Below are 24,443 nucleotides of genomic sequence, written 5' to 3' on the forward strand. Positions count from 1 at the left end.
GTTTATACTTTTGTTCATCCCACATTATTGTAGGGACTGTTATACACTATGTAGAATGTTATGACTTTAGAAATTTCTTGCAAAATGAAGTATTTTTACCAGTAAAAAGGGCAGTAAAAAAAAAGAGCAACTGCAAAAATGGCTATTTGAATAGTCTGGCTTTATGGTATCATTTTGTCTATAATATACATTCCCACAATAGCACTGTGCAACATTCTGAGTCCTCCATCAGAGATACTATTTAGAAAGCAAGTAGATGAAATTACATCAAAGCTGTGCAAATACAAAAATTACTGGAGTTAAGGACTATAATGGAAAACTATTGCTTAGCAATTTTAGAAAATACTTTTTTCATTAGAGACAGGAAATCTGTTAATGGAAGTTATGTAGAGAGTAAATACAGAGTTTAGCAACTCTATTTTACTGTGTATTTTGACATAAAAGAGTCACATAACAGTTTACTGTGGCATTATAGTGTACAATTTAAAATAGTTTATTTTTTTACTTGCATACTACTTATAAGGTGATTTATGTAACTTGTTTCTAAATTGCTGCAATGTAATCCTAGTTTTAATATCTTCTTCAGAGAAATTACAAACACTTTTTCACGTATGAGGAGCTGTAACAGTTTATCTTCCAGTTCTAGTTTTGTTTACTATAATTTGAAGTGGTTTACATGTTCAAGAACTTCCTTTATTCATTAGAAGCAGAATGGAAGTTTCAGCAACTTGCCACTGCAAACATGAAATAGCCACAGTTTGACCATGTTTATTTAACTCTGTCAAAATACCTGTCCTTAAGGATGCAATCATAAAAAGGACATGGAAGACTATAGAAATCTTTCCCACTCAACATATATTTGATCAGAACAGCTATATTTCAAATAGCAGCAGAACACAAAGTAATCTTATCTTTATTAAGGTTGGAAAAGACCTCCAAGGTCAAGTCCAATCTTTGACCAAACACCACCATGTCAACTAAACCATAGCTCTAAGTGCCATGTCCAGTTGCTTCTTGAAAACTTCCAGGGATGGTGACTTCACCCTCCTTCTGAATTAATCCATTCCAATGCTTGACAACCCTTTCAGTGAAGAAATTCTTCCTGATTACCAATCTGAACCTTCCCTGGCACAGCTTGAGGCCATTTCCTCTCATCCTGTCACTTGTTGCAGGAGAGAAGAGGCCAACCCCCATCTTATTATAATCTACTTTGAGGTAGTTGTAGAGAGTAGTAAGGTCTCCCCTGAGCCTCCTTTTCTCCAAACTAAACCACCCCAGCTCCCTCAGACCCTCTAGGAGGTCAATACAGGAGAAGATAATGTGTGGAAAACAGCTTCTACACAAGCAAAATTGAAATGCATAGTGGATATTTTCTCATTTGTTTCATAGCTCTCGTATGAATTTGGCTTAGTCAGCTGTGAGTAAAGGTCATTAGCACTCACATAACAAGTGGTAATTCAGGCAAAAGCAACATTTCATATTTTCTGCTGAAATGTAATCTTGCTCATTATTGTTCTGAACTTATGCAGCCAGATATTGGCACCCAAGGGTGCAAAAGCAAATGTGGAAAAAATATTGTTACATTTAATATTATTTCCTGTTTCCATTCATAATTTTATAACTGAAGAATAATCCTGTTAATAGGCTGGAAATTGGACCCAAAATGCATGTGTTTTTCAGACTTTGTTTTCCAGGCATAACAGTTTCCTATTATTTCCTAGAATAAGTTTATATTAGAATATTTAAACTGACAGGGTAATACCACTTTAAAAAAGAGCCTTAAATGTTTCTTTGTAAGTATTAAGGAGAAAATAAAACCTTAATTGAAATTTCCCTTTAATTGCTGTTGGACAAAGGAAGGCAAGGGAAAGACAAGACTCTGGTTGAAATGTCCAGTCAGTTCAGTTCTGAAGTGTATAACCATACTTTCTCAAGAGAATACATTTTGTCTGCTTAAGAAGCTTGTTCTACTGTGATTGTTTGCTAGAGTAAGCAAACCAGAACTCTTCACAGAGTTCTGTGACTGCTAAGGGTTCTTTCATTGTCCACCTCAATGAAGGCAATATTAGTAAAATATTTGAGAAGTTCTTGGCACAAAGAATAGAAGCTAGCATTGTAACTTCTAGAATACAGTCCCAGTCTTCTGTGTACTTTTTTGGTACTGCCTATGAAGTGGAACACCAAAAGGAAGAAAATGTAAGCAACAATAAAGGCAGTCCTGGGAATAGGCATTTATGTATTTAAAGCTCCTCACACCCATCTGGAGGGGAGTGCAGTCTAGCCCCAAGCAACTGAATAGAAGAGGTCACATGTTAATCTTTTCTGACTTTTTGGCTTCTAGCAGTGGAGTTATCTGTCTTCAGAAGAAAATTCAGGGTTGTACAATAGTTGATTCAGAAAGGTGTGAGACTTGCCAACTACTTTTGTCCCCTCGTGTTTTCAATTTAATAGATTATGTTCCTCCACAACCAGTTCCTTGTATATGAATAAGCACACTGCCCCTTACCTATTTCCCACATAGAAGCCTGTCTTTTGGCACTCCACAACTAGCTATTTTTGTTACTAAAGTTTCTTTAAGTCTGAATCTTTAAACACTTTAAAGAATACAGCATCTCTAAATTCCAAGTCACGTCTGAGTAAGCTTTCTCCTGTGTGCTTTAAAGGCAGTTAAAATATTATCACTTTATATAATTAGAAACTTCTACAAAAGGGATATTGGTGTTTAAAATTTGCTCTCTGAAGCAGTGAGGCCATATGACATTAAATAGGTTTTACAGCAAATTTCAAACTAAGTAATGATTGAGCTTTCCAGCTGCAGATAACAGGATAGGCCAGAGCAGCTCAAGCACTCCATTTGAGTCTCATCTTCTCCCAGAGGCTGGTTAAGATTAGAGTGAAGTCTAGAAATGTCCAGTTGGCATCATAAACACTCAGATATGAAACAGAGCCCCAAATTCACATGAAGAACTGAAGAAGACATGGTATGTGCACAGAGGTCGAAGTTACATGGGTCTTTCAAGATATCTGTGTTGTCTGTTCTTCCTTTTCCCAGACACTTCCCACCAAGAGGTATTCTTGGAAATATCTTTATTAGATGAGAAGTCTAATTTCTGCCATCACAAAGTTATCACCAATAACTAAGAGGCCAAGAACTGTCTGCTTTAGCCATTCCAGATTAGTCTTTAACTCATCTGGGTACTGTGAGACAAAATATGAAGCTTGTGCCTGGAGAGAAGAAACTGATGCTTCCTGTCTGTCAGCTGCCAGTTGTCTGAGTCTCTTTTATTGACTTTAAAACAGTTCTCTTTTTAGCACAATTTATTATAACTTAGAACAAAAAATACTCCTAATTATATATTTTAATACTGTGTATTGATCCCTCTATCTGATGCCTGTTTTCTATTCTTTGCATGTAGAATTGATTATTGTATAAAATGCTGCATCTTTTTTCCTTTGGATTTCTTGACACTGCAGATTGAGATAACTGCTATGCATGTGCAGAAATAACTGACAAAAATACCTTTTCTAGTAGTCAAAGCCAATACCAATATTAATGTAACTGGGGCACTGCAGTCTGGTCCGCACATCTTCCTATATCCAATTTTCAAACAAGATTCCCCTACCTGAGCTAGTCAAATTGAAACAAATTTAGAATAACTATTTGCATGGAAATGACACTTTTGACTGCGGTTTACAGAGATGTTTTCATAAAGATGATATGTTCAGACTTAGATTCTGCCTAAGTAAGCCTAATATGAGAGCCTGGCTGTTGTGTGATGAGAGATTTTAGCTTAACAAGAGTAGAGTGAAGCGTCTTTAGCTTGTGCAGAGGAAAGAATAGTAACAGATTACTTAATATATGAAAAACAAACTATATTCCATATAGTTTTAGAGAAGACTTGAGATATGCTGCAAAAGTCATGAAAATTTTGAAACATCAGGTAATTATTTTTGTCCTCATGTTCCTTCCATTAACAGTAAGTCTGATCTTTAGTCACTCACAAGAAACTATACCAATATCATAGTTTTTACTTTTCTCTAATGTGCAAAATTTACTGTTGTTTAAAAATGTGCTCTTTGGGAGTAATTTTTACATCATAATCATGAATATGATGCTTATGAAACTGTTTATGAAACTGCTCCGTTATGCTGATTCTTCTCAACAGAATTGTAGATGGGATTGAAGATGGTAACCATAATGAGGAAAGCCAAACCTTTGACTTCAGTTCTGATCAGGTCAGGCAGGAATCCAGGTTATCTCCTACAACTGGAGGTGAGTTTTGTCTGCGAAAATCACTCTTTAGAGAAAACAGTTTTCATAACTGCTTTTTGTTCCTCTTTGTTTCTTCAATCCTCAGAAGTGGCATAAATGGGTTAAACACATATTTATACTCTCAGTACATTTCAGGTCATTTGTTGTTTTCCTGCTAACAGACAGTCATGATAAAACAGTTTGTGGAGAGTACTGTGTTTTCATACATTATACTTTACCAGCAGTATTGTAGGATCTGCACAGAAGACTCATGCTCCAAAACCTCTGGGCATGGAAAGTACTAAACACAATGACAAAATTCAACATAAAAAAGCCCTAAACTCCAACATTCTAATACCAAATTAAAAAAAAAAGGCAAACCATAAATTACAAAAAAAAAAAAGAAAGGAAAAGAAATCCCAACAACAAAACACAAAACCAACAATTAATAGCCATATGTAAACTTGGCTGTCAACTTTTTAAAAGATATTAACATAAGTGGAGGAATATGGAAGTACAGAAATTTTTGAAAGTAAAAAACTGTAAACCTTACATAACAAGGGGGTTTAGGAAGCCTGAAGTCACCTATACTGTGAAAAGGTTAATAAAGTAACACCACCGAGGAATATAACATGTCAAGATGGGGAAAAAAATATATGAAAATATAAAGATACAGAGGGTCTATTTCCAACATCGTCTCTTTTAAGAGTAAACAAACCCCACATAGCTATGTACTTTTAGCATGGAGGCAATTAGAACACATATTGTTCCTCTTAAAGCTAAACATAAATATAATAATAAAAGTTTAATCATATCTATGATTTTAAAAAGAGTTGACATTTCACATGGTTGGCACCAGGGTTGTCATTTTCAGTCTTTTCAGGTACCAGTCTTTTCAGAGCAGTATGGACTTCATCCATAGCCCTTCTTACACATTATACACTGAACATTAAACACAGGATTTTCTCTTCATTCTAGCCTAGAGAACATAGCAAATTAAGTTTAAATCTAAGGCATTGGTTAAGTACAAGAATAGTATTTCTGTTTACAAGTGATTATATTTTTCTCATTTGCATGTATTTGAATTATTTTCAGAGACCGAAATTGGTGCTGCTGTCCTCGTTATCAAAGCAGAAGAGACCAAACAGCAGATCAGCAGGCTTAATAATGAGGTAACAAACTTTTGTGGGTGTTGAAGGATATTATCAATGATTCAAGGAATGCTGGAGAAAACTCAGAAAACTTGGGAATATGATAAATGTGTTATAAATAGGCTTACAAAACTGGATAAAGTTCCTACGTATAGGGCAGTTAGTGGCTTTTAACTCATTCAGAGATTAATTTTTCACATGAAACCTATGTAAAAGTTCGTGTCATATGCTAGAACTAAAGCCAAATTGAAGTTAATATGGTTAGTGTAAGTAATTTTCCTAGGATTTATTCTCTTCTGGGTGTGCTTCTATTTCTTTCCTCTCATTATTTCTTCAAGCTCCTTCTTCCAGCTTTTCTTGTTTTGATACATGCTATGCTTTTAGAGAGTTTCCTTGAAAGAAATGCAAATCCACTCATGTTCAAACTCATGTAAAATATTTCAAATCACTTTACCTGTGTCTACTTAGACTGAAAAGGAAATTCATCCCTTCCTGTTCAAGCAATATGACCAGAGGAATATTTGGCCAATATTGTTCAGTGATGATTTTTGTTCCTCCCTTCTAATAACTTCAAATCTGTAATCAACTGATAATCCAGCACTAAAGAGGAGATATTCTGCAGCTGAACTGTTTCATATATCCAGCCATTGGAGTGCTTTAGCTAAGATGAAAGCATCAGACTTTAACTTCACAGTAATACTGCAAGACTAAAATCTGTTCCCGGCATACTCTGTCTTTCAGCCTGAAGTTGGAGACAATTCCTTATGATTCCACTTAGATATTTACAAGTCCAATATGTCCTTTCAGCCTGGGTCAGTTTAACTTTGTTAGATAATTTAAACATCCTAAGCTAAGAGGGCATGCATGATTAGTCACTATGAATGCATCACCTCATTTGTATGTCAAACCATACAGTTCAGACAAAAGTCTCATACCCCATTAACTACAGTTTTTTATAAGGTTTGGCTAAAGAACCCCAAAAAACCTTTCAAGATGTCCATTAGGATAAAAATATATACTTCCTATGTAATGCTTTTGAAAAAGACAAGTCATATTGATCCATCCCTTTTGAGGACAGGGAGTTTTAAAATGGGAGGATGTATTACGTGGCTATACACAAGAGGCAATTGCAAAAATACATCATGATGACAGATGTACTAAAACAGGCACCTTGCGGACTAACCAAATCTTTCAACTGTAAAAGTTCCATATTTGTAATTGTTTTGCTTGTGAAAGGAGATTTTTGGAATTTTGGAGCAGGGCAATATGTTAATCAAAAGAAACAAAAAATGCCACATGATGAAAAGGTCATTTCCCTCCATATACAACCTTATTTTTTCCTGCTAACACTATCTGAACAAAATGTTACATAACATTTTTGCTGACACTAACATAAAACAGGAAATAGGACCACATGCAGTAAAACACTAAAATTTCCACACAAGAATAAAGAGTGCAAGCCAGAGACAAATTTTTCACTATTGTGGTTCACTAATTTTAAAACAGAGGAGGGGGGAAATCAGTGCATTTTTTCACAAGAAATGCAACTTGTTAGTCTTCACTTGAAAAAAAAGGTACTTATGTCCCAAGACTTATGCAATCTCTCCAGGGATAGAGACAGATTTGACCAACTAACTCTTGATTAAGGAAGGCAATAATTAGGTTGCCAGGCAAAAAAGAAGTCATCACCAGCTTGAGCTTCTCTTCATTCTAAACAAGTTGGGCAGAAGTGAGATAATTTATAGTCTCTGTCCCTTGTGCAGGTGTTGGGAATTCTGTAAGTAAAAAGAAGAGAAGCTCTGGAGATTTAAAAAAGAGTACCACAAACTGCAGGAGTCTTGTTAGCTTGGTGTGCGAGACCGAACTTGTTCTCACACTGCAAAACTGATTGAGGCCTGTGCCTACATGGTGTTATAAGCAATAAAACTGAGTCATATAAAGTTTTGGTAGATTTTAGACATCTTTTGGCAACACCAAAACATCTAATCTGGTTAGTGATAAAATGATATTAATAATAACATAACCAGAAGATACAAATAACACAATGATGTTGAAAAATTCTGAAAATATTTGTACTTGTGGTCCACAGGAGAGAAAGATACCTTTCTCTGATTACAGAATCTCATAGAACTTATAGAGCTACATGAGGCTATGTGAATGATTATAAAAACCCCTACACACTAGAAAACACACCAGACTTAGTCTAGGAACCTGAGGGAATATTTTTATTAAACCTTGCAGATCTGTAATATTGTTTAGCTCCATGCTGTACAGAGTACATTATGTAGCATACAACTATACTAGTGTAGATATATTGAAGATCAATATTGTTGGTGGTGCCTTACACTACTTGGAAGGAATATTCTCTACTTTCCAAGCTTGTATTTTGTTTTCTCTCTAAGAAGTCCCCTAGCAAAGAAAACAGCATTCTGACCAAGCAAGAGTATTGAATATTGAAAGACTTATCTATGTGATGATTCTCAATTTAATGCAACAATGCATAGGCATACAATATGGACATATGTTGGACTGAGACATAAAAATAAAGTATGAGGAGCAATTTTATTGATGTAGATTTAGATTTTATAGGTGACATTCTGGGCTCAAATCCCAGAGACAGATGGGTATCCTCCAAACCCTCCCATGGATCAAAATTTACATTACAGAAATTGCATGACTGTAAGGCTGCTTAACTGCATATTCTACATATACTCAAACAAGCCCCATCTGGAGTTTCTGAACTCACAGTACTGACTGGGTGGTTATAAAAATGAGCCTCTGTGTAGCCTTGCTGATATACCCTAGCTGTTGCTTGGGGTTTCTTGTTGTTACATTAAGAATTGAACACTTGTAGCCCCAGTGCTTTCATCATTCCATCATTTGATGATGGACAGTAATGGAAAATTATTACTGATGCTGCAGCAGACTACTAGCACTGGTTAAAATACCAGAAGAGTTAGAAACAAAGTTCTTTCTTAAATACATGAGGGCTCCTCCTGGAAAATATTGAGAAAACAGGTCACCAGTAGCCAACAGCAGCACTGTCCTTAATACATTTTCCAGTGGAGATCAGAAGCCAATCAAAACATGCAAAAATAACTGCTTTCATAAAAGGCAATTGTATTTCAGCAGTTCACTAGTTAGCTTAAAAACATTTCAACTGTTCATCGTTCATTCAGACATTCAATACACTCTGCTATTAGCAAAGTAAAACAGTTACCCTAGAGAAAAATCTCCAAAATTAGCTATGTCTGGTGTAGAAATCCGGTTGACCTTGCAGCAGTATATTAGGTGTATGACATTCACTACATAATCCGAAGGAAAGGATTTTTACTTAAGAAAGGGAATAACAGAAGTCAGTGTCTTGATTTCACTTCTCAGATTTGTTACATATTAACTTTAGGAGGAATGGTTGCACGGACATCCTCTAAGGAGAGGACCCTCCAAAGTCAGTCCAGCCCCTGTGAGACAAACTTGAACACATTCTGAATTCCTGTGCAGATTCCTTCAGATTCAGAATCTGGGGGTTGATTTCTTACTGTACGAAGTAGATCCCGTAATTACAGTACTAAAACAATATAATGAACACAGTACTCACATTTCTCCCATTCAACAGAAAAACAAACAAACATGAGGAAATATGAATAGGGCCAGGTTTTGTACTAGATAATTGCTTTCTAATTAGCTCCATGTTGAAGCACTTAGTGGAAATTCAGCTATTTTTAATTTTAGGGTTTTTAAATGCAAGTGCTTAAAATACTCTAGGCATTTGGCACTTATTTAGAACAGAGAAAATGCATTCACAGAAATATTTCACTGTCATGTAACAAAAGGAATAATTCTAGATAAATGTTTATTTTACAAATCACCTAAAGACGTTTATATATATATTATTTTAAAATGTATTTCACAACCAGCTGGCAAAAATCAATCTCATTCTCTCAGTACAGGAAAAAATCCTTCCTTAATATTAAAAATGTATGCAAATTATAATCAGTGCCAATAAAGAAAATTTGATATAGTTAACCAGGCTTCCAATTTTACTTAAGGGACATACTGCTAAAGTTCAATTTGCAGCTTGAGAGCTCATATAATGAACTTGCTTGACTTGGAGTAATTAAATACATGTTCTTTTTAACAATTCATAGCTATATTTTCACGAGAGAAATTACTTTGCAGAACAGCTCTTCCAGTGATTTGCTTTGGAAAATGTCTTTCAATCAAGAAAATCATGTCAAAAAGTGAACTAATGACATTTATGTATGATGAAAACTATTACAACTAATCTATCCATACTGGGTTTAGCCATGTAAGTTTCAAATCCAAGACATAAAAATGATTATCATTTTTATTATGAAGTAAAAGCTTCCTAAACTGTACACACCAAGTAAACACTGTGCCTGGAAAAATTTTTAAAACATATTTTTCTTTCAGCACTGACATTCATGCTTCCAAAGAACTTCTACCTTGCTGTTTTGTCTCTCTCTGTTCTTGTATTTTAATGACTGTAGAGTAGTCTTTCCAGCTAATATTTTTGCTCTTTTATTGTTAGCTTAATAGCTATTGACAGATGAAGACAGCAAGTAAGCTGATGCTCTAAAGTTTAGGTTAGTTTCTTTTTTACTGCACTTACGTGGCATAAGTCCCATATGTTGTGTGTGTCTTCCCTTTTCCTTGTATGTTCCTGTATGGAAAAGATCTATTTAGCCAACATCTATATGTAAAACTCTGCTGTTATTCAAGTTCACTGCTTTTTCTTTTATACCTGGAAGACAATAAGAAAAAGCTGATTGCTTTTCTCCTGCTAAAAGCAATTTATTCTGGAAATATACTAATTCAGCAAATCTCAGCAAACCAAATTCCTTCTGTCTTTCTTTGCCCATTACATTTTCTAAGACTCTTCATTAGTAACATTTTCTTCTGGATTGTCTTTGGTTAGATCTTTGAAGTCACTAACAAAGTACATAATCTCAAGCCGCAGTGTATTTCAAGCATCTCAATAAATTCTTTGTGAAGAGAACTCCTTTCCTGCATCCAGTAAAAGAAAAAATGCTATTTATGTATCCTGGGGGTATGGTTAATGCCTTCAAAGTGTCATTAAGCAAAACTCCACACACATTTTTCTATAATACTCTGTATAGGAAGAATATTATATTCAAGCCTCTGCCATTTTCTATTCAAATGTAATGTTTAACTTTTACCTTTGTTGAATTTCATATTAGTGATATTTAAAAGTGAACATAAATTCCATTTAGACATTAAAAATAAGCATTCAATAAAACCAGATCAGGATAAGATACTAAAAAGAAATAGCTTAAAATGTCCATGAATGGCAACAAACTATGGATCATATGCCATTGCAATCATGTGTGAATTCAACTCATGATGATATGTCTCCTTCACATTTTCTTAGTTGTTCTAGAAGAATATTAGGCAGACAGTAACATCTGAGAAGTTTTGTGACAAGATATATATTGCATCCAAAGTTTCTTCTTATATATTAAAACAGCTTATCAGTTAAAGAAAAGAATTACATTGTTTTGCCATGGTTTATTCTTAAGAAATGTATGTTGCCTGTTCTCTTTTAACTATTCATTTAGGTTCTTATAGAAATTGCTTGTTTAGTGTTTTTGCCCAACATCATATATATACCACCTCAGGCTTTCTTTCATCATCTCATATTCCCAGCTTCTCTTCTCCAAGTCACCTGGGATTTGAGTTTGTCCCTGATACTTTCTGAATTTCTTGAAGCAGTAATTTCCAAACTTGATTTTCTTATTGCCACCATTATGTTGACACTATCCTGATTCTATGCCAATCTGACAGCAGAATCCACATCCAACAACCATAGAATTACAGAATGGCTTGCACTGGAAGGGTCCTTAAAGATTATCTGGTTCCAGCCTCACTTCCCTAGGCAGGGACATCTTTCACTAGATCAGGTTGCTCAGAGCCCCATCCAGCCTGGCTCTGAACACTGCCAGGGTTGGGACATCCACAACTTCTCTGGGCAACCTGTTCCAGTGCCTCACCACCCTTACAATAAAGAATTTTTCCTAATATCTAATTTAAACCTACTATCTTTCAGTTTGAAACCATTCGCTCTTGCCCTGTCACTATATGCTCTTATAAATTGTCCCTCTCCATCTTTCTTGTTGTCTCCCTTCAGGTACTGGAACGCTGCAATTATGTCACCCCAAAGCCTTCTCTTTTCCAGGCTGAAAAATCCCAATTCTCTTAACCCTTACTCATAGCAGAGATACTGCAAACCTTTAATCATCCAGTTCCTGTCCCCACCCCCTACCCTGGACTCACTCTCAGTGAAGAGACAAAAATTATTATCAGAACTGCAGTTTGGGAACCCTTTTTCTAGACTGAATTTCCTAGGAGTCTTGTTGACTTGAATACATTTAAATAATCTAGTCCCTTATACTTTTCTTGTTTGTCCTTACCGTTTTAATAGCAATAATCTTGGTTTCCTGATTTACCCAGCCAAAATGGTTGTTCTGGAACTCCCAAGGAACTGGCTAGAGAGGTATCAAACAAACCAGCAAATTTTCTATTCCTACACAATAAAACCAATTTCACAGTCTTCCAGATTTTTGGCTTTATTTCACTGAAACTGAATCATCATATTATTGAACAAATCCTATATATTTAATCTGGACTCAGATTAGCTGCACTGGATTTTTTTTTCCATCTGCATCTAACTTTATTAATAAACTGCCATTAAATCAGAAACGTCTGTCACTGTAATACCAATGGCCACAGCATTGCTGGTAGCTGATCAGTGAAGTCTGTCTCAGCTCACTCATTTCATTCATTCAACAATGCACTTAGTGGGAAACAGAACATCTACAACTAGTCAATGGGAGCCTTGAAAGACAACTCGTGCTAGCTGAAAGCCTCATTGACTACATGACAAAACAGAATAGAAGAGGCAATGAAAGACCAAGTAAGGGAAGAGAGAAGCTATCGTATGCAGTACAAGCCAGGCAGCTTCCCTGCTCTGCCAAAATGCAGCTTCCATTTCTCACGAAGCAAATATTCTTCACTTCTTTAGGTGTTGGCAAAGAGTCATGGTAAGAAGATGTCTAGGTGAAAGTTGAATTTCAAAAGGGAATAAATCACAGTGAAAAAAAAAAACCAAGGTAGTAATCAGAATTGACTTATAATCAGAAAAAAAATCAGTCTTATTCCAGATTTATCCAGGAACAGTGACAAAACATAGGCCTTCTAGATGAACATTTGAGATTTTAAAAAAATATTGGAATATATAATGGAAGAACAAAGAAACCTGTTTTGCCAATACCATTTATGCAAAGCAATCACCATCATTGTGACATTATATAGAGCTTTGCATCACTCCATTCTTACACATCATTCTCTGTTCTATATAGAACAAGGTACTCAAACTGCTCAACAGTTTAAACTGATAATAAAGAAGACTCTTTCTACTGAAACTGTCAAAGTAATCTGAAAATGCGAAATGCAACTACTAAAATTATGTTGGTCAGACCATCAGAAAATGCCGTTATTGAAGTACTTATGTTTAAAAAAAATCTGCTTCTTTTTAATCTCTATTTTGAAGATATTCTTTCCCAACAACCTAGTCTGCTAAAAAGGTACCAGTATATTGCTTTCAATCAGTCTGAGAAGCATCACTTCCCACTTGAAACTAAATCTGTATAAATCGCAGTTTCTATATCCAGAAACACTGCAGTATCTTGATTTCAAGTTCTAGACAGTGTTAAGGCAGCATTTCAAGTATATTTGGGATCTTACAGATAATTTTAAAGCTGTCTGCCTAGCACAGCAGAAACCATTTGTACCTCTAGCTGTTTTGCCTAGCAATAATCAGGGAGCTGCTGAAAAGAATGCAGCCTTGCCAGTATGCAAGGAATTAGCCCTTTTGCTCAGGAAGAAACTGTACTGCCTTCAATTTCTGTTTCATAGACTTAAAATTTCTTTTGCTTTTAAACTCTCCTCCTTTGCCCTTTCTGCAGCACTGTGAAATTTGTAATATTACTGATAAAATTGTTTCCTCCTGTTACACGTGTTTATTTGCATCTGCTCAAGGATCTCTGCAGGGTGTAAAAATACTAGCATAAACAGTATAGAATTATTAATAACAGTAATACTATAATTTGTAAATATATAAGTATAGCAATATAGAGATAAAGCATGATTCATAGTGGTACAGATACTAGAGGTTTAATCTAAGATTAATAGTTTATAAAATCCTGAAATCTCCATTTTTTTCTTTGTGTCTCTGATAAGTAATATTGGTCCAAATAGAGCTTAATAAATGGTGGTTGTGAATTTCTGGCTAAGCTGGGCATAACTACTCTATCATACTGCTGGAAACTATTAAAGCATACATAAAAGGCAGGTTTATCAGGTCAGTTCCTATGTCTGCATGAGAGCAAGCTTATGAAAATACAACACCCTAAGAGCTGAAATATCGAAAGTAGTATCTGGGCAATTGAGCAAGTTGGAATGAACAGAAAGTCAGGACTGCCACAAGTACTGATGTTGGGATTGATTTTTTGTTGTACTGTCTCAATAAATTGGCAAAATAAACATGTTAAAGGATGATTAAATTTTTCAAAAGTACATAAGTGATCAGAAATAGAAAATAAAAACATGGAAGAAAACAAACAAGATATTTTAAAGTTGTAGATATTTTCACACATCATTCATAAGGTGCATACTTACAAGGTAGTGTCAATCTTTCTATCTGCACAACTGCAGAAAGCCCTGAAAGTTCGATGGAAGTTGGGAAATTAGACAGAGAAAACTGTTGCTTTATCCGCTAGGAGCAGGGGGCAGTGATGATCATAAAAAGAACTGATAAACACTGAATCTAGATAGCCATGGATTTGATTCTCTGTCTTCCCCACTTCTTCCCAAATAAGTTTTTGGAGAATTCGCAATGTCATCTCCTAGTTTCCAAGAGAACACAAAAGTTCTTGTGTAGTTGATTAGTCCAGAAATCTCACAGTGTGCTTCCTTACAGTCTGATAGTATCAAGAACCTTCTCTGGCTGCTCTGAGACCCCACTGAAAGCCTGTTCACAAATCACTTTTGCAAAATATTTTAATCCTTCACATTAACTCTAGTTCAGATGAGCTACAAAGAAGCAAAACCGTAATCTCAGCTGGCAAAAAGGGATCTCCTTTTTTTTTTTTTATCTAGCCGACTCAATTAGGTAACAAGGCAGAAAGAAAGAGAACTGCAGAGACAGAGAGATCCCATTATCTGCCATTCAAGAGCCTCCTGCCTCTCAGGATTTTCCCTCCAGAGGTAGTGTGATCATTACAAAACTGTTAAACAATATGATGGGTTTGAACTATTAGCTCAGAGAGATCTATAGGGTCTGTCTGGAAGCTTTCCCCTGTCTTCTCAGAACTTCTTTATAGTTATTGTGCTTGTAGTAACACAGTCTAACTCAGACTGAAATGTTTTACCAGCAGATTTCTTCAGAATTAATCTTCAGAAAATTGAAAAATATATTTCTTTTTCTGATTACCTGAAAATTAATCTGTGTAGAGCTCCTAATTCGTGATGTCTCTACTTGAGGTCAAAGAAAGGACTCCTGAATTAGCCTTTCTTCTTTTTGACATGTGGCTTGAAGATAAATATGCAGTTACATCTTTTTTCAACAAAGTATTTTCCCTAGCATCACAATGAGAAACTTTATTTTAATGGTAATGACAGTACTTTGACCTAAAATACATTGATTAGCTACCATGGAGACAAAGTTCATTTTTACCTCTGGATAGATTAATTTCCCTTTATTAAAAATAATTGACTGATTTTAACTTCTTAAAAACTTTTCCATAAGAAATAAAGGAAAGATAAATACATTTTAAATGATGAGTGGATTACTTTTATGCTTGGGTTAGACTTTTTGTTGCCCAAAATGTTCTTATAAAGTCCTAATAAATGCTCCCATTACTGTTCATATATCGGTTTACTTTACAAATTCAGTACTTGTCAATCTGATCCCCATCCAAAGTAGCAGTTTTGAGATGAAAGACTTCATGTAAATTCATTCAACCAATTGGATGCTCTCAGTAGTTTCAGCATTTAAGAGTAAAGGTCTAATAAAAAAATCTGATTCTTCCTTTTGCACACACACCAGAGTAATCCATGGATTACTGTCTATCTCCCTGCTATATGCAATATCTTTCAAACATAAACATAAGTACATGGAAGGAAACCATTTCACAATGTTTTATGTTGTTTAAATGTTTAGCGGTAGCAAGTGGTTTTAAGAGTTTCCAGTTTTTCTCCTTCTTTTCTTGTTTTTAGTAGTAATCCACTAGATTTTCATGTAACTACTACTTTTATCTTGCTGTGGAAACAGCAGTATGCTTCACATGTATTTTTGAAAAAGATTCCCAAGGTGTCATTTTTATATTATTCATCAGTATAAAATTGGTTAATAAAATATGTTTATGCTTTAAAATATTTAGCGTCAAAACTGACATTGCCAGAATGAGAAAAGGTATGTATGGGAGTGTTTCAGGCATGGTGCATAAATAAATACTGTGATATTTTGCCCTGCCACAACAGGTGACAACTTTAACTCAAGAAGTCTCACAATTACGTAAGGATATGAAGAATGTGATGTACCTTCTGGAGAACCTGCTCACCTCCCAGAAGCCTCCAGGATTCTGTGCTGTGCACAGCATATCTCGAAGTCCCACACTGGATAGTCTGCAGTCTCAAATGGCTTGGACTACACATCAGCCTTGCTCACACACACAGGATGGGAACTTCACTTGTACCAAAGCACAACTTTGCCGCGGAAACACACTTTGTGACATTTGGAATACAGATCTGTCCTCTGTAGGCAGCAGCTCCAAAACGACTGAGCCCAACTTGCAAAATTCTATGGATGGTGAATTTTATTATACAACAGGCCTTCAAAATTCCCCCTCCCAGTATCAGGTAATTCAAAAAGACAATCTGCAATTTTTAAGATGCACCTCTCCCTGTTCAGACACTACCTTGACTCCTCTTCAGTCTATTTCAGCAACCCTTTCTCCTTCTGTATGCTCTTCATCAGAGACATCGTTACACCTCGTGCTGCCCAGCAGATCTGAGGAAGGTAGCTTTAGCCAAGGAGCAATCAGTTCACTGAGCCTTGAGAACCTGCCGGGATCATGGGACCTGGAAGGAGCAGCCGGAGTAATTTCGGCACAGACCCCAGATTTCCCAGTAGACATTGTGACAAGCACAAAGGATGTTAAAGATAAAGACTACCAAGCCATAGATGTATGAGAAACAGTGAAGTGGTACTCAAAGCATGTTCCACAGCTGCCAGCTCTAAATTTAGAGAGTACTGCATGACTGCTTTATTTGATCTCTTTTTAGGTGATCATGGAGATTACAAACATGAAAATACAGATTTATAGAAAGTAAGAAAAGGTAATGTTGATTCATTCTATAGGAAAACCAATAAATTTCTAGATTCTAGAAGCATGTTGAAAAACATTTTGAATACAGATATAACTTATTTGTCTGTTTGACAGACTTTTGTGATAGTCTAAAGACCCTGAGGGTCAGAGCAGCTGGAAGTCTAGGACAAAGAACTGTCATGGGTGGCTTTTGTTCATCAAAGGAAAGGTTTTCCCCGAGTGTCTGACTGTTGTTCCTAAACAATATCTATGGCATTGTTTGCTTCAGGTGATTGTGGGTCCTGCTGGTCTTTTTGTCAGTTCTGCGAAGGCAAAGGGACAATATTCACTGCATGTCATCAAGACAATCAACCAAATAGAGCTGCTAGAAAGTGGTTAGTTGCTGCACGTTATTTGTCATGTAAATGAAACCTCTTAATTTATCTAAAAATACTATTTTTATATACTTGGTATGAAATGTACTTAAAAATTATCTAAAATATTTATAAAAATAATGTTTGTTTTCATTTTGGTAAAAGTTTGCAGTTTTAACAAGAAATGCACTGTCATGTAGTAGATCAAATACTATTTATTGTTAAGATATTATGTAGTTTACAAATGGATTCTCTCTTATGTGCATGCAATTTGCAATGAATGTATTCGTTCTGGTGGAATACAAATAAATTAACGTATTATTTTATTTAAAAAAATAAAACAGCTGGAATGTTGTATCCTATAATTAGCTATCACTACTTAATGTTATCAGTATAACAACTTGCTTTTTAAGTACTCTTGGTTTGTGTCTTAATATTGCATTGCCATTTAGAAGTCCAGTTCAGCATTTTACAACACATGTCTGTTTTGGGATTTTATATTTGGATAAGAAAATTAAGAGGGATGAAAGCCACTAAGAAAATTAAGGAATATTAAAGGAGAAAATTGCGATAGTTTAATCAGAATCAGAAACTAGTTTTGACCTGTAGTCGGGGGGGGGGGGGGGGGAGGGATACAAAAATTTTGACTAATTATTTAATGCAAAACATGATTTAATGTCCAAGGGAAATTTCTTTTCTAGTATTTAATGTACTAGAAATGTATTGCTACAGTGCAACCAGGGCTACTGCTTTGCACTGGGATTTTGATTTATATATTTAAAAATTCACAATATGCATCACATTTACATATACTTTAGCAAGATTTCTAAAAAACCGTGCTTACAATCCAAAATAAATACCCAAAAATGGATAAGTAAATTAAGTTACATTTAAAACTTAATGTAAAAATCTGGTTATCAAATTAAATTTTTATAGAGAATAGATTTATGCGTAACTTCCTTAAAAGTTTTTTTGGGGTTTCTAAGAAAATTTCAAGCACTAAGATAATTGTTAACATTTGGATGTGTGCAGGAACACAAACCCCAGCTGATACTCTGTGCCCAACTTACATCCTTTCACATCCACTTTCCCACAGGTACAAATTAAGGAAAAAGTGTCATCTGTCATTTTGAGCTACCTGAATTTTGTCAGTGTCTACACTTCAATATGAGTGTTTAGGTGTAGGGTTTCTTACTTTCCCTCTATACCAGTTTTCACTTAGTTTAAGGTTAAATAGAGAAATGCTGATTAAATGAGGTATATCCAAGAAATAAAATAAAACAATAACAAAAAATAACAAACTATTATACTAATGAAATACACCGGCTTATCTAAGCTCACTGGGATTCCAGTTATCGACCGGGACTGCACAAACATGCCATTTTCAAACATGCTTTGTTCCCAATTTGACAATTTCCATTACATATTTAAGTTGGTAGCAGTGTGTGTCCTCTCATTTTATAATATATAAAGCATTATGTATGCGCTTGAAAGTTTTGTTTTGTTTTTTTTTTATTTTCCAGTATAAACACTGGTGTCATGAAATTAAAACTGGACATTTTATTCTGGAGTTTTTGTGTTAGATTTTTACAAAAGTTTTAAGAAGTCAGTGGAAACACCAAAAAACCACTTTGCATAAATAGCCTTAGCTTTACTCTTGTACATTTAATTCTTGAATAAAGAAATGCATGTGTAGCGATTGAGAAGAAATAGTATCAGGATATCTCTCCTAAGTAGTTCCTTGTTTCTTCAACTGATGAACATATCTTAAACAAAGCTGGCAAACATTATGCCATTTGTATTTGTTATAGTTTCAAGGAATGTATCTGAATTGTACAGACTCTAGAAGACTGGCATCACACAGGTGAGCATACTGCCTCCCAGGGAAAAGCTCAAGGAACCTTAGGCAGGACAAGAGGTCATTCCAGGTGTTGTGGTTTAACCCTACTGAGCACCAAGCCCCATGCAGCCATTCACTCACTTCCCTCATGTCAAAACGGGGGAGAGAACTGGAAAAGTAAAAGCTCGAAACTGAATGCATTGAGATTAAGACACTTTAACAGGGAAAACAAAAGGTGGGTATGCAAGCAAAGAAAACTAAGGAATTAACTCAGCATTTCCCATTGACAGGCAGGTGTTCAGCCATCTCCAAGAGAGCAGGGCTCAATTGTGCTCCACATGTCCCTCCCTGCCTTCTTCTTCCCCCTGATTTAATACACTGAGCAAGATGCCATATGGCATGGAATATCTGTTGGGTCAGCTGTCCCAGCTGTGTCTCCTCCCAACTTCTTGTGCAGCCCCAGCCCTCTCGCAAGTGGGTGGGTGAGAAGCAGAAAAGGCCTTGGCTCTGGTTGAACACTGCTCAGCAATGACAAAACTATCTCTGTATTATCAACCCTGTTTGCAGTACAAATCCAAACCCTAGCCCCATACCAGCTGCTGTGAAGAAAATTAACTCTATCCTAGGCAAAACCAGGACAACTGGCCAAAATCAAGGGAAAGCAGAAGGTTAGCAGAACAGAAATCTGGACTTGAAGGGTTGTTCTATTTTAAACTCCCTCACACCAATATATTATGAAAGTACCAAGAAAAGAATTCCCAAAGCAGGTTTTATGTGAAAGTATCTGCAACCAATTCAGCAAATTTCAGTTTTGAAGGTAAAATGAAAATTCATAGAGGCAAATGTGAACAAACATACATTTGGAATGGGATGGTAATTCCCAAGAAGGATTACCATAAGCATATTAGTTCTACACACAGAGTGACCGTTAAGGATTTCTGAGATTAAAGCAACAGCCACTGTAATATTCACGTTACCCTCCAAAAGATGCTCATTATGAACATCAATACAAGCATCCCATACACTAACATCCAGTTAGCCAGCTCAAACAATTTACTTTATTCCTTTTTACACTAAGCTTTACAAAAAAAATTTTGTTCAGGATTGTTCTTTCCATCTAATTCTGCATCAGTTTACTTCCTAAATTTGCTGCATTTTCTTCCTTCTTGCATTTTCCATCACTACCAGTTTCTTTCTTTATACAGTAACTGTAATCTCTCTTTATTTATTTTTTCCCTCTTTTTTTTCCCCTCATGCATTAAGTTTTATATCCCCTTTATAACTTCATTATATTCAACCATGTCTTTCCTTATCTTCCGGTGATTTTTCTATTAAGTATCATCCTAGGTCTGCCACTAATGAAATAAATGGTTACTAAACTCAGTCATGCAATAGGACAGACTATTTGGTCTCTGTCAACAGTCAAGTAGTAAACCACTAGTTTCTAACCAAAATCTTTTGTACTATTATACTCTCACAAAACTGCAGTTGCCTCCATAACCAATAGAAAAAAAAATTTAAAAAGCCACACAAAAAAAAAAAAAAAAGGAAAAAACCAAATCAAAACAAGAAGCCCAAAGTAGGAAACCCCAATAATTTTCTTGTGTCTTCTGTTTTTATAAGTTACACTATATTATTAAAGACGCAATTTTTTTTGTTGTGCCTGTGGTAAATACTAGATTCTACTTAAGAAACACAGCTTACCACAGATTCTGCAAATACTCATAATTTTTTTACAAGGCATACCCAGGTCATATGATAACTTTGTTTTGACATTGGCTGGTTATCTACCAGAAATAATTTATTCTCTAATTAGTCCATCTGCTAATTGCACATGAGATTTGAAAATATTTTCCTTTATGAGGCAATTTTGTAACACACTGTGTCAATAGTCTCACCTGGTAGCTTGCAAAAAATTCTGTTTCACAAATGAAGTTTTGGGATTTAACAAACTGTTCTCAACCTTTTCTGAATATTTTTCACTTAACCTAAAAGCACTTGGTTTCCACATGCCTCTTAATAAGACAGATTTTAGATATTTTGTGCTTCTGGGACTACCACAGAAAGTGCGCAGTCACATTCCCATGTTCTAGAAAAACACTTCTATCTCAGTCTTAAAAGAATGAGGCTATAGCTAGGAATTTAGGCAGCGATGAAGTAAGCAATAAGAAAAAGAAAAGGGCTTGTGCTTGATTTCCTGGCTCCCTCCCCTGTTTCAGTATGAGAAATTTGCACAGCTGTAATCAATTCCAGAAGCCTACATGGTATTGAGGCTTCACTCAGAAAATCAAATAGCTTATCACAAGACATCTAAACCAATCTCCTTTAATGTCTGCAAATAGCTAAATCCTATTAGAATAAATGCACAGCTGCAAGTTTTTTTAGATGATGCCATACACAAAATCAGTATTATTGCTTCCAAAATTAGCATAGAAATCCTATCATCATTCCCAGACCCACCACTGACCTCCTCTGTACTTCATAAAATTCTTTTCTCAGAGTACCTTCATTTCTCTTACCATACACTGTCAACGGCAACAACAATGACGAGAAACAACAATTTCTGAACTCAAAACCACAAAAAAATGCCACAGATCTTATCCTTTCATTTAAAGAAACTGGCTGATGAAAAGAAAATTTTATTTCCTATGTACCTTGATAGCAGTTTCCCAGTCTTTGGAAGTCTCTCAAAGAAGCAAGTGAATGAACGTTAAGACTTCAAAGATTCGTGTCAATCAGAACTTGGAACTACAAAATTTGTGCAAGAGGAAAAGCAGCACCTTCTTCTTTCTAGTTGTTTAAAGTTTCAGATTTACTATATAATCTTACATTTATGCCTTGATGGTGTGTTTTATTGATTTACAGCATTTATTTATAGGAGATTAAATCTTGAATTCATTTTCTCTTCACAGATCTTCTGAAACTTGCTAACTTTTTTTCTGTAGTAAATTCAAATTCTGATATGTGAAAAAGAAATGGCCTGGTACAACAGAAGAAAGGTAGAAGGGAAAAAAAAAGGATAGTAAAGATCTTTATCTTCACTGACACAGAATTGTACAAATTATGTATTACAAAGTAAACAACTAGTATGTTTTAAACCATAGAATAAAATACCAACAGAATTAAGCTCACATGAAATACATGCTTTCATTAACTGGCTTATAGGAAGCATTGAATAGAAACACTTTCTCAGTTTTCCAATTTCTTATCCTAGTGTTATCAGTCTCCCATATTCAAAATACTCTGATAAGGTCCCTAAAGTTATAACTTCAGACAACTATTTAAATCTATTCTTTTTTATTCCCCTTTTATCAATTATATTGATTTCTCCCAAAATGTAAGGGCTAAAGTGGTGCAAGAGTTACTTAACGTTGTTGATATAATCTGCAGGAACTACTGCACTAAGGACCCCAAGACATCACAAGTATCACAAATAAAATGCTCAGAAAAAGGTAAAAGTAGAGTTTGTGCAGAAGAATTTTACAGTCTTACGAAACAATAGTGGAAATATTAAGTCAATCAAAAAGCAGTAGATTTCTCAGGCAAATGTGTGATGGTGAAAGACTTTTTCTCTAAACTAAAAGCTCACAGGCCTTCATATTTAACACTCCACACATAATCAGGATTGAGTACAGTCAGTGCAAATTTCCAGATGTCTAAGTTCACCTTATCTGAACTTAAATTTCACGTTTCATATGTAGTGGGTGATGTTATATGTATGTATTCACCCTGTCCTGGCCTACATGGTAACCATTCTGAGTCCTTATTTTTAGTATATTCTACCTCTGACTGCTTTGTGCAATTAAATGGACTGCATCTTCCTTTGCTCACGCTGATACTACACAAGATAACTATGTAGAGTCTTAAAAACTACATAATTGGAGATTTATATTTTCTTCATGAAGCACCTTAAAGGCTTTGCTTCTTCAAAAAAAAATCAAATCTTCCTTCAAGAAAAAGAAGGGGGGAAAAAACCATCCACTGTTAACCACCCTATGTACAAACAATCAAATCCCACGCACTGGTTCCTTTTTGACTCTGCAGTCAGACACAAGACAAAAACAGCAGCACCCTGAGACAAATTGGAAGCCCAAGCCTCAATAGGCGGTAACTTTACCGACTAATTATGCCTTTTTAAAGGCCAACATTGTCAATCATTTTCTTCCTAAGTTTCCTTAAACGATTTTTTAACTTAACACATATATCTAGTACTGTTGGATTTTTTCCCACTCCTACACAGCCCTGATCCACAGAAATATAGCTCATATTCTTACTAGAAAATTGCCAACATTATTTCAGTAACCATGCAAATAGATTTTAAACAGAATTTTAAAACCTGTAGTATGCAAAAAAATCAAAAGGCTTCTTGCATTAGATTTGTTCACAGGAAAGGAAAATGATAACCATACAATAGAAAATATTTTTCATTTCATTCATGTTAGTCTGAAATTGTTTTCCAAAAGTAAAAAATTCTCTTCTGCATCTTTGCTTACAACGAAATTGTGGGAGAGGGAGACACAACATGGGACAGACAAAAACATCACCACCAGCAGGCACATTCTCTGAATGCTACACTATCTCATAACAGCATTTAAAATGTTACTGGGTCATGGTTGTCAAGCAGCTACTGCATATTTAAAGACACACAATCTCCTGCTTATTTTTTTCACATAGAAAATATCCAATTTATCCTACAGATTGTGCCACAGATGAAAGTATATGAAAGTATATAGAGAGTGTACTAATAACTACTGGCACTTTTACCATATCAAAGAATCTTCCTCATTCCCCACCTCTCCAACCACAGGTAAAGGCTTAAAATAAATAAATAAAATAGATAAAATAAATTAAATTAAATTAATTAAAAGATAAAATGCTAATAAGTCTTTTGTAAAACACTATACTTTTGCTTAATATCCTTAATACTCTTTTTAGGACTGAATTATCTTGATAAACAAAACAAGTATAGAGCATCCAAGTTGAGAACCTGCCTATTCCTGATGCATACCAGTATGCAAACGTACGTGTTCTTTCAACTAAGAACAGAGTCTTGCTGCAACCAGATTTTATGAAAAGTTTTTTTTCTATACAGCTACTTAACAGCAAAAAAAATGAAATAAGAGAATAGCAAAAAACCCTCAGGACATTTGACAATATCCTCACTAGAGCCAAAGCACAGCACACTGTCTTTTGAAGTGTTGGTCACCCTTTGCTTCAATAAGAAAATTGTATTTGAAAATAAATGGCATCATATGGAGCTTGGTTTTGCAATTATTCACATTGAAGCAGAAACTGGAGTACCTAAAAGAGTTCAGGGGTCTGTTGTATTCATCACAGTATATGGAGATAATACAAAGTTTGGAGAGCTTTCAACCGAACAAAAAAATAAGTAGCACAAAGAAGAGAAAAAGTGTCATG

At 35.2% G+C, this 24,443-nt stretch overlaps 1 protein-coding gene across 1 annotated transcript in view; it reads left to right on the forward strand.

Annotated features, from left to right (window-relative positions):
- The window catches only part of KCNH8 (potassium voltage-gated channel subfamily H member 8), a 160,092-nt gene extending 142,852 nt beyond the window's left edge, over positions 1 to 17,240 (forward strand). The window contains exons 14-16 of the mRNA XM_071560150.1: positions 4,167 to 4,273; positions 5,348 to 5,424; positions 15,985 to 17,240. Of these exons, the coding sequence (XP_071416251.1) occupies positions 4,167 to 4,273; positions 5,348 to 5,424; positions 15,985 to 16,695 (895 nt within the window). The 3' untranslated portion in view covers positions 16,696 to 17,240. The remainder of the gene's footprint in view (positions 1 to 4,166; positions 4,274 to 5,347; positions 5,425 to 15,984) is intronic.
- Positions 17,241 to 24,443: the final 7,203 nt, after the last annotated feature.

Source organism: Pithys albifrons, chromosome 7 (assembly GCF_047495875.1).
Source record: "Pithys albifrons albifrons isolate INPA30051 chromosome 7, PitAlb_v1, whole genome shotgun sequence".
NCBI classification, from domain to species: domain Eukaryota; kingdom Metazoa; phylum Chordata; class Aves; order Passeriformes; family Thamnophilidae; genus Pithys; species Pithys albifrons.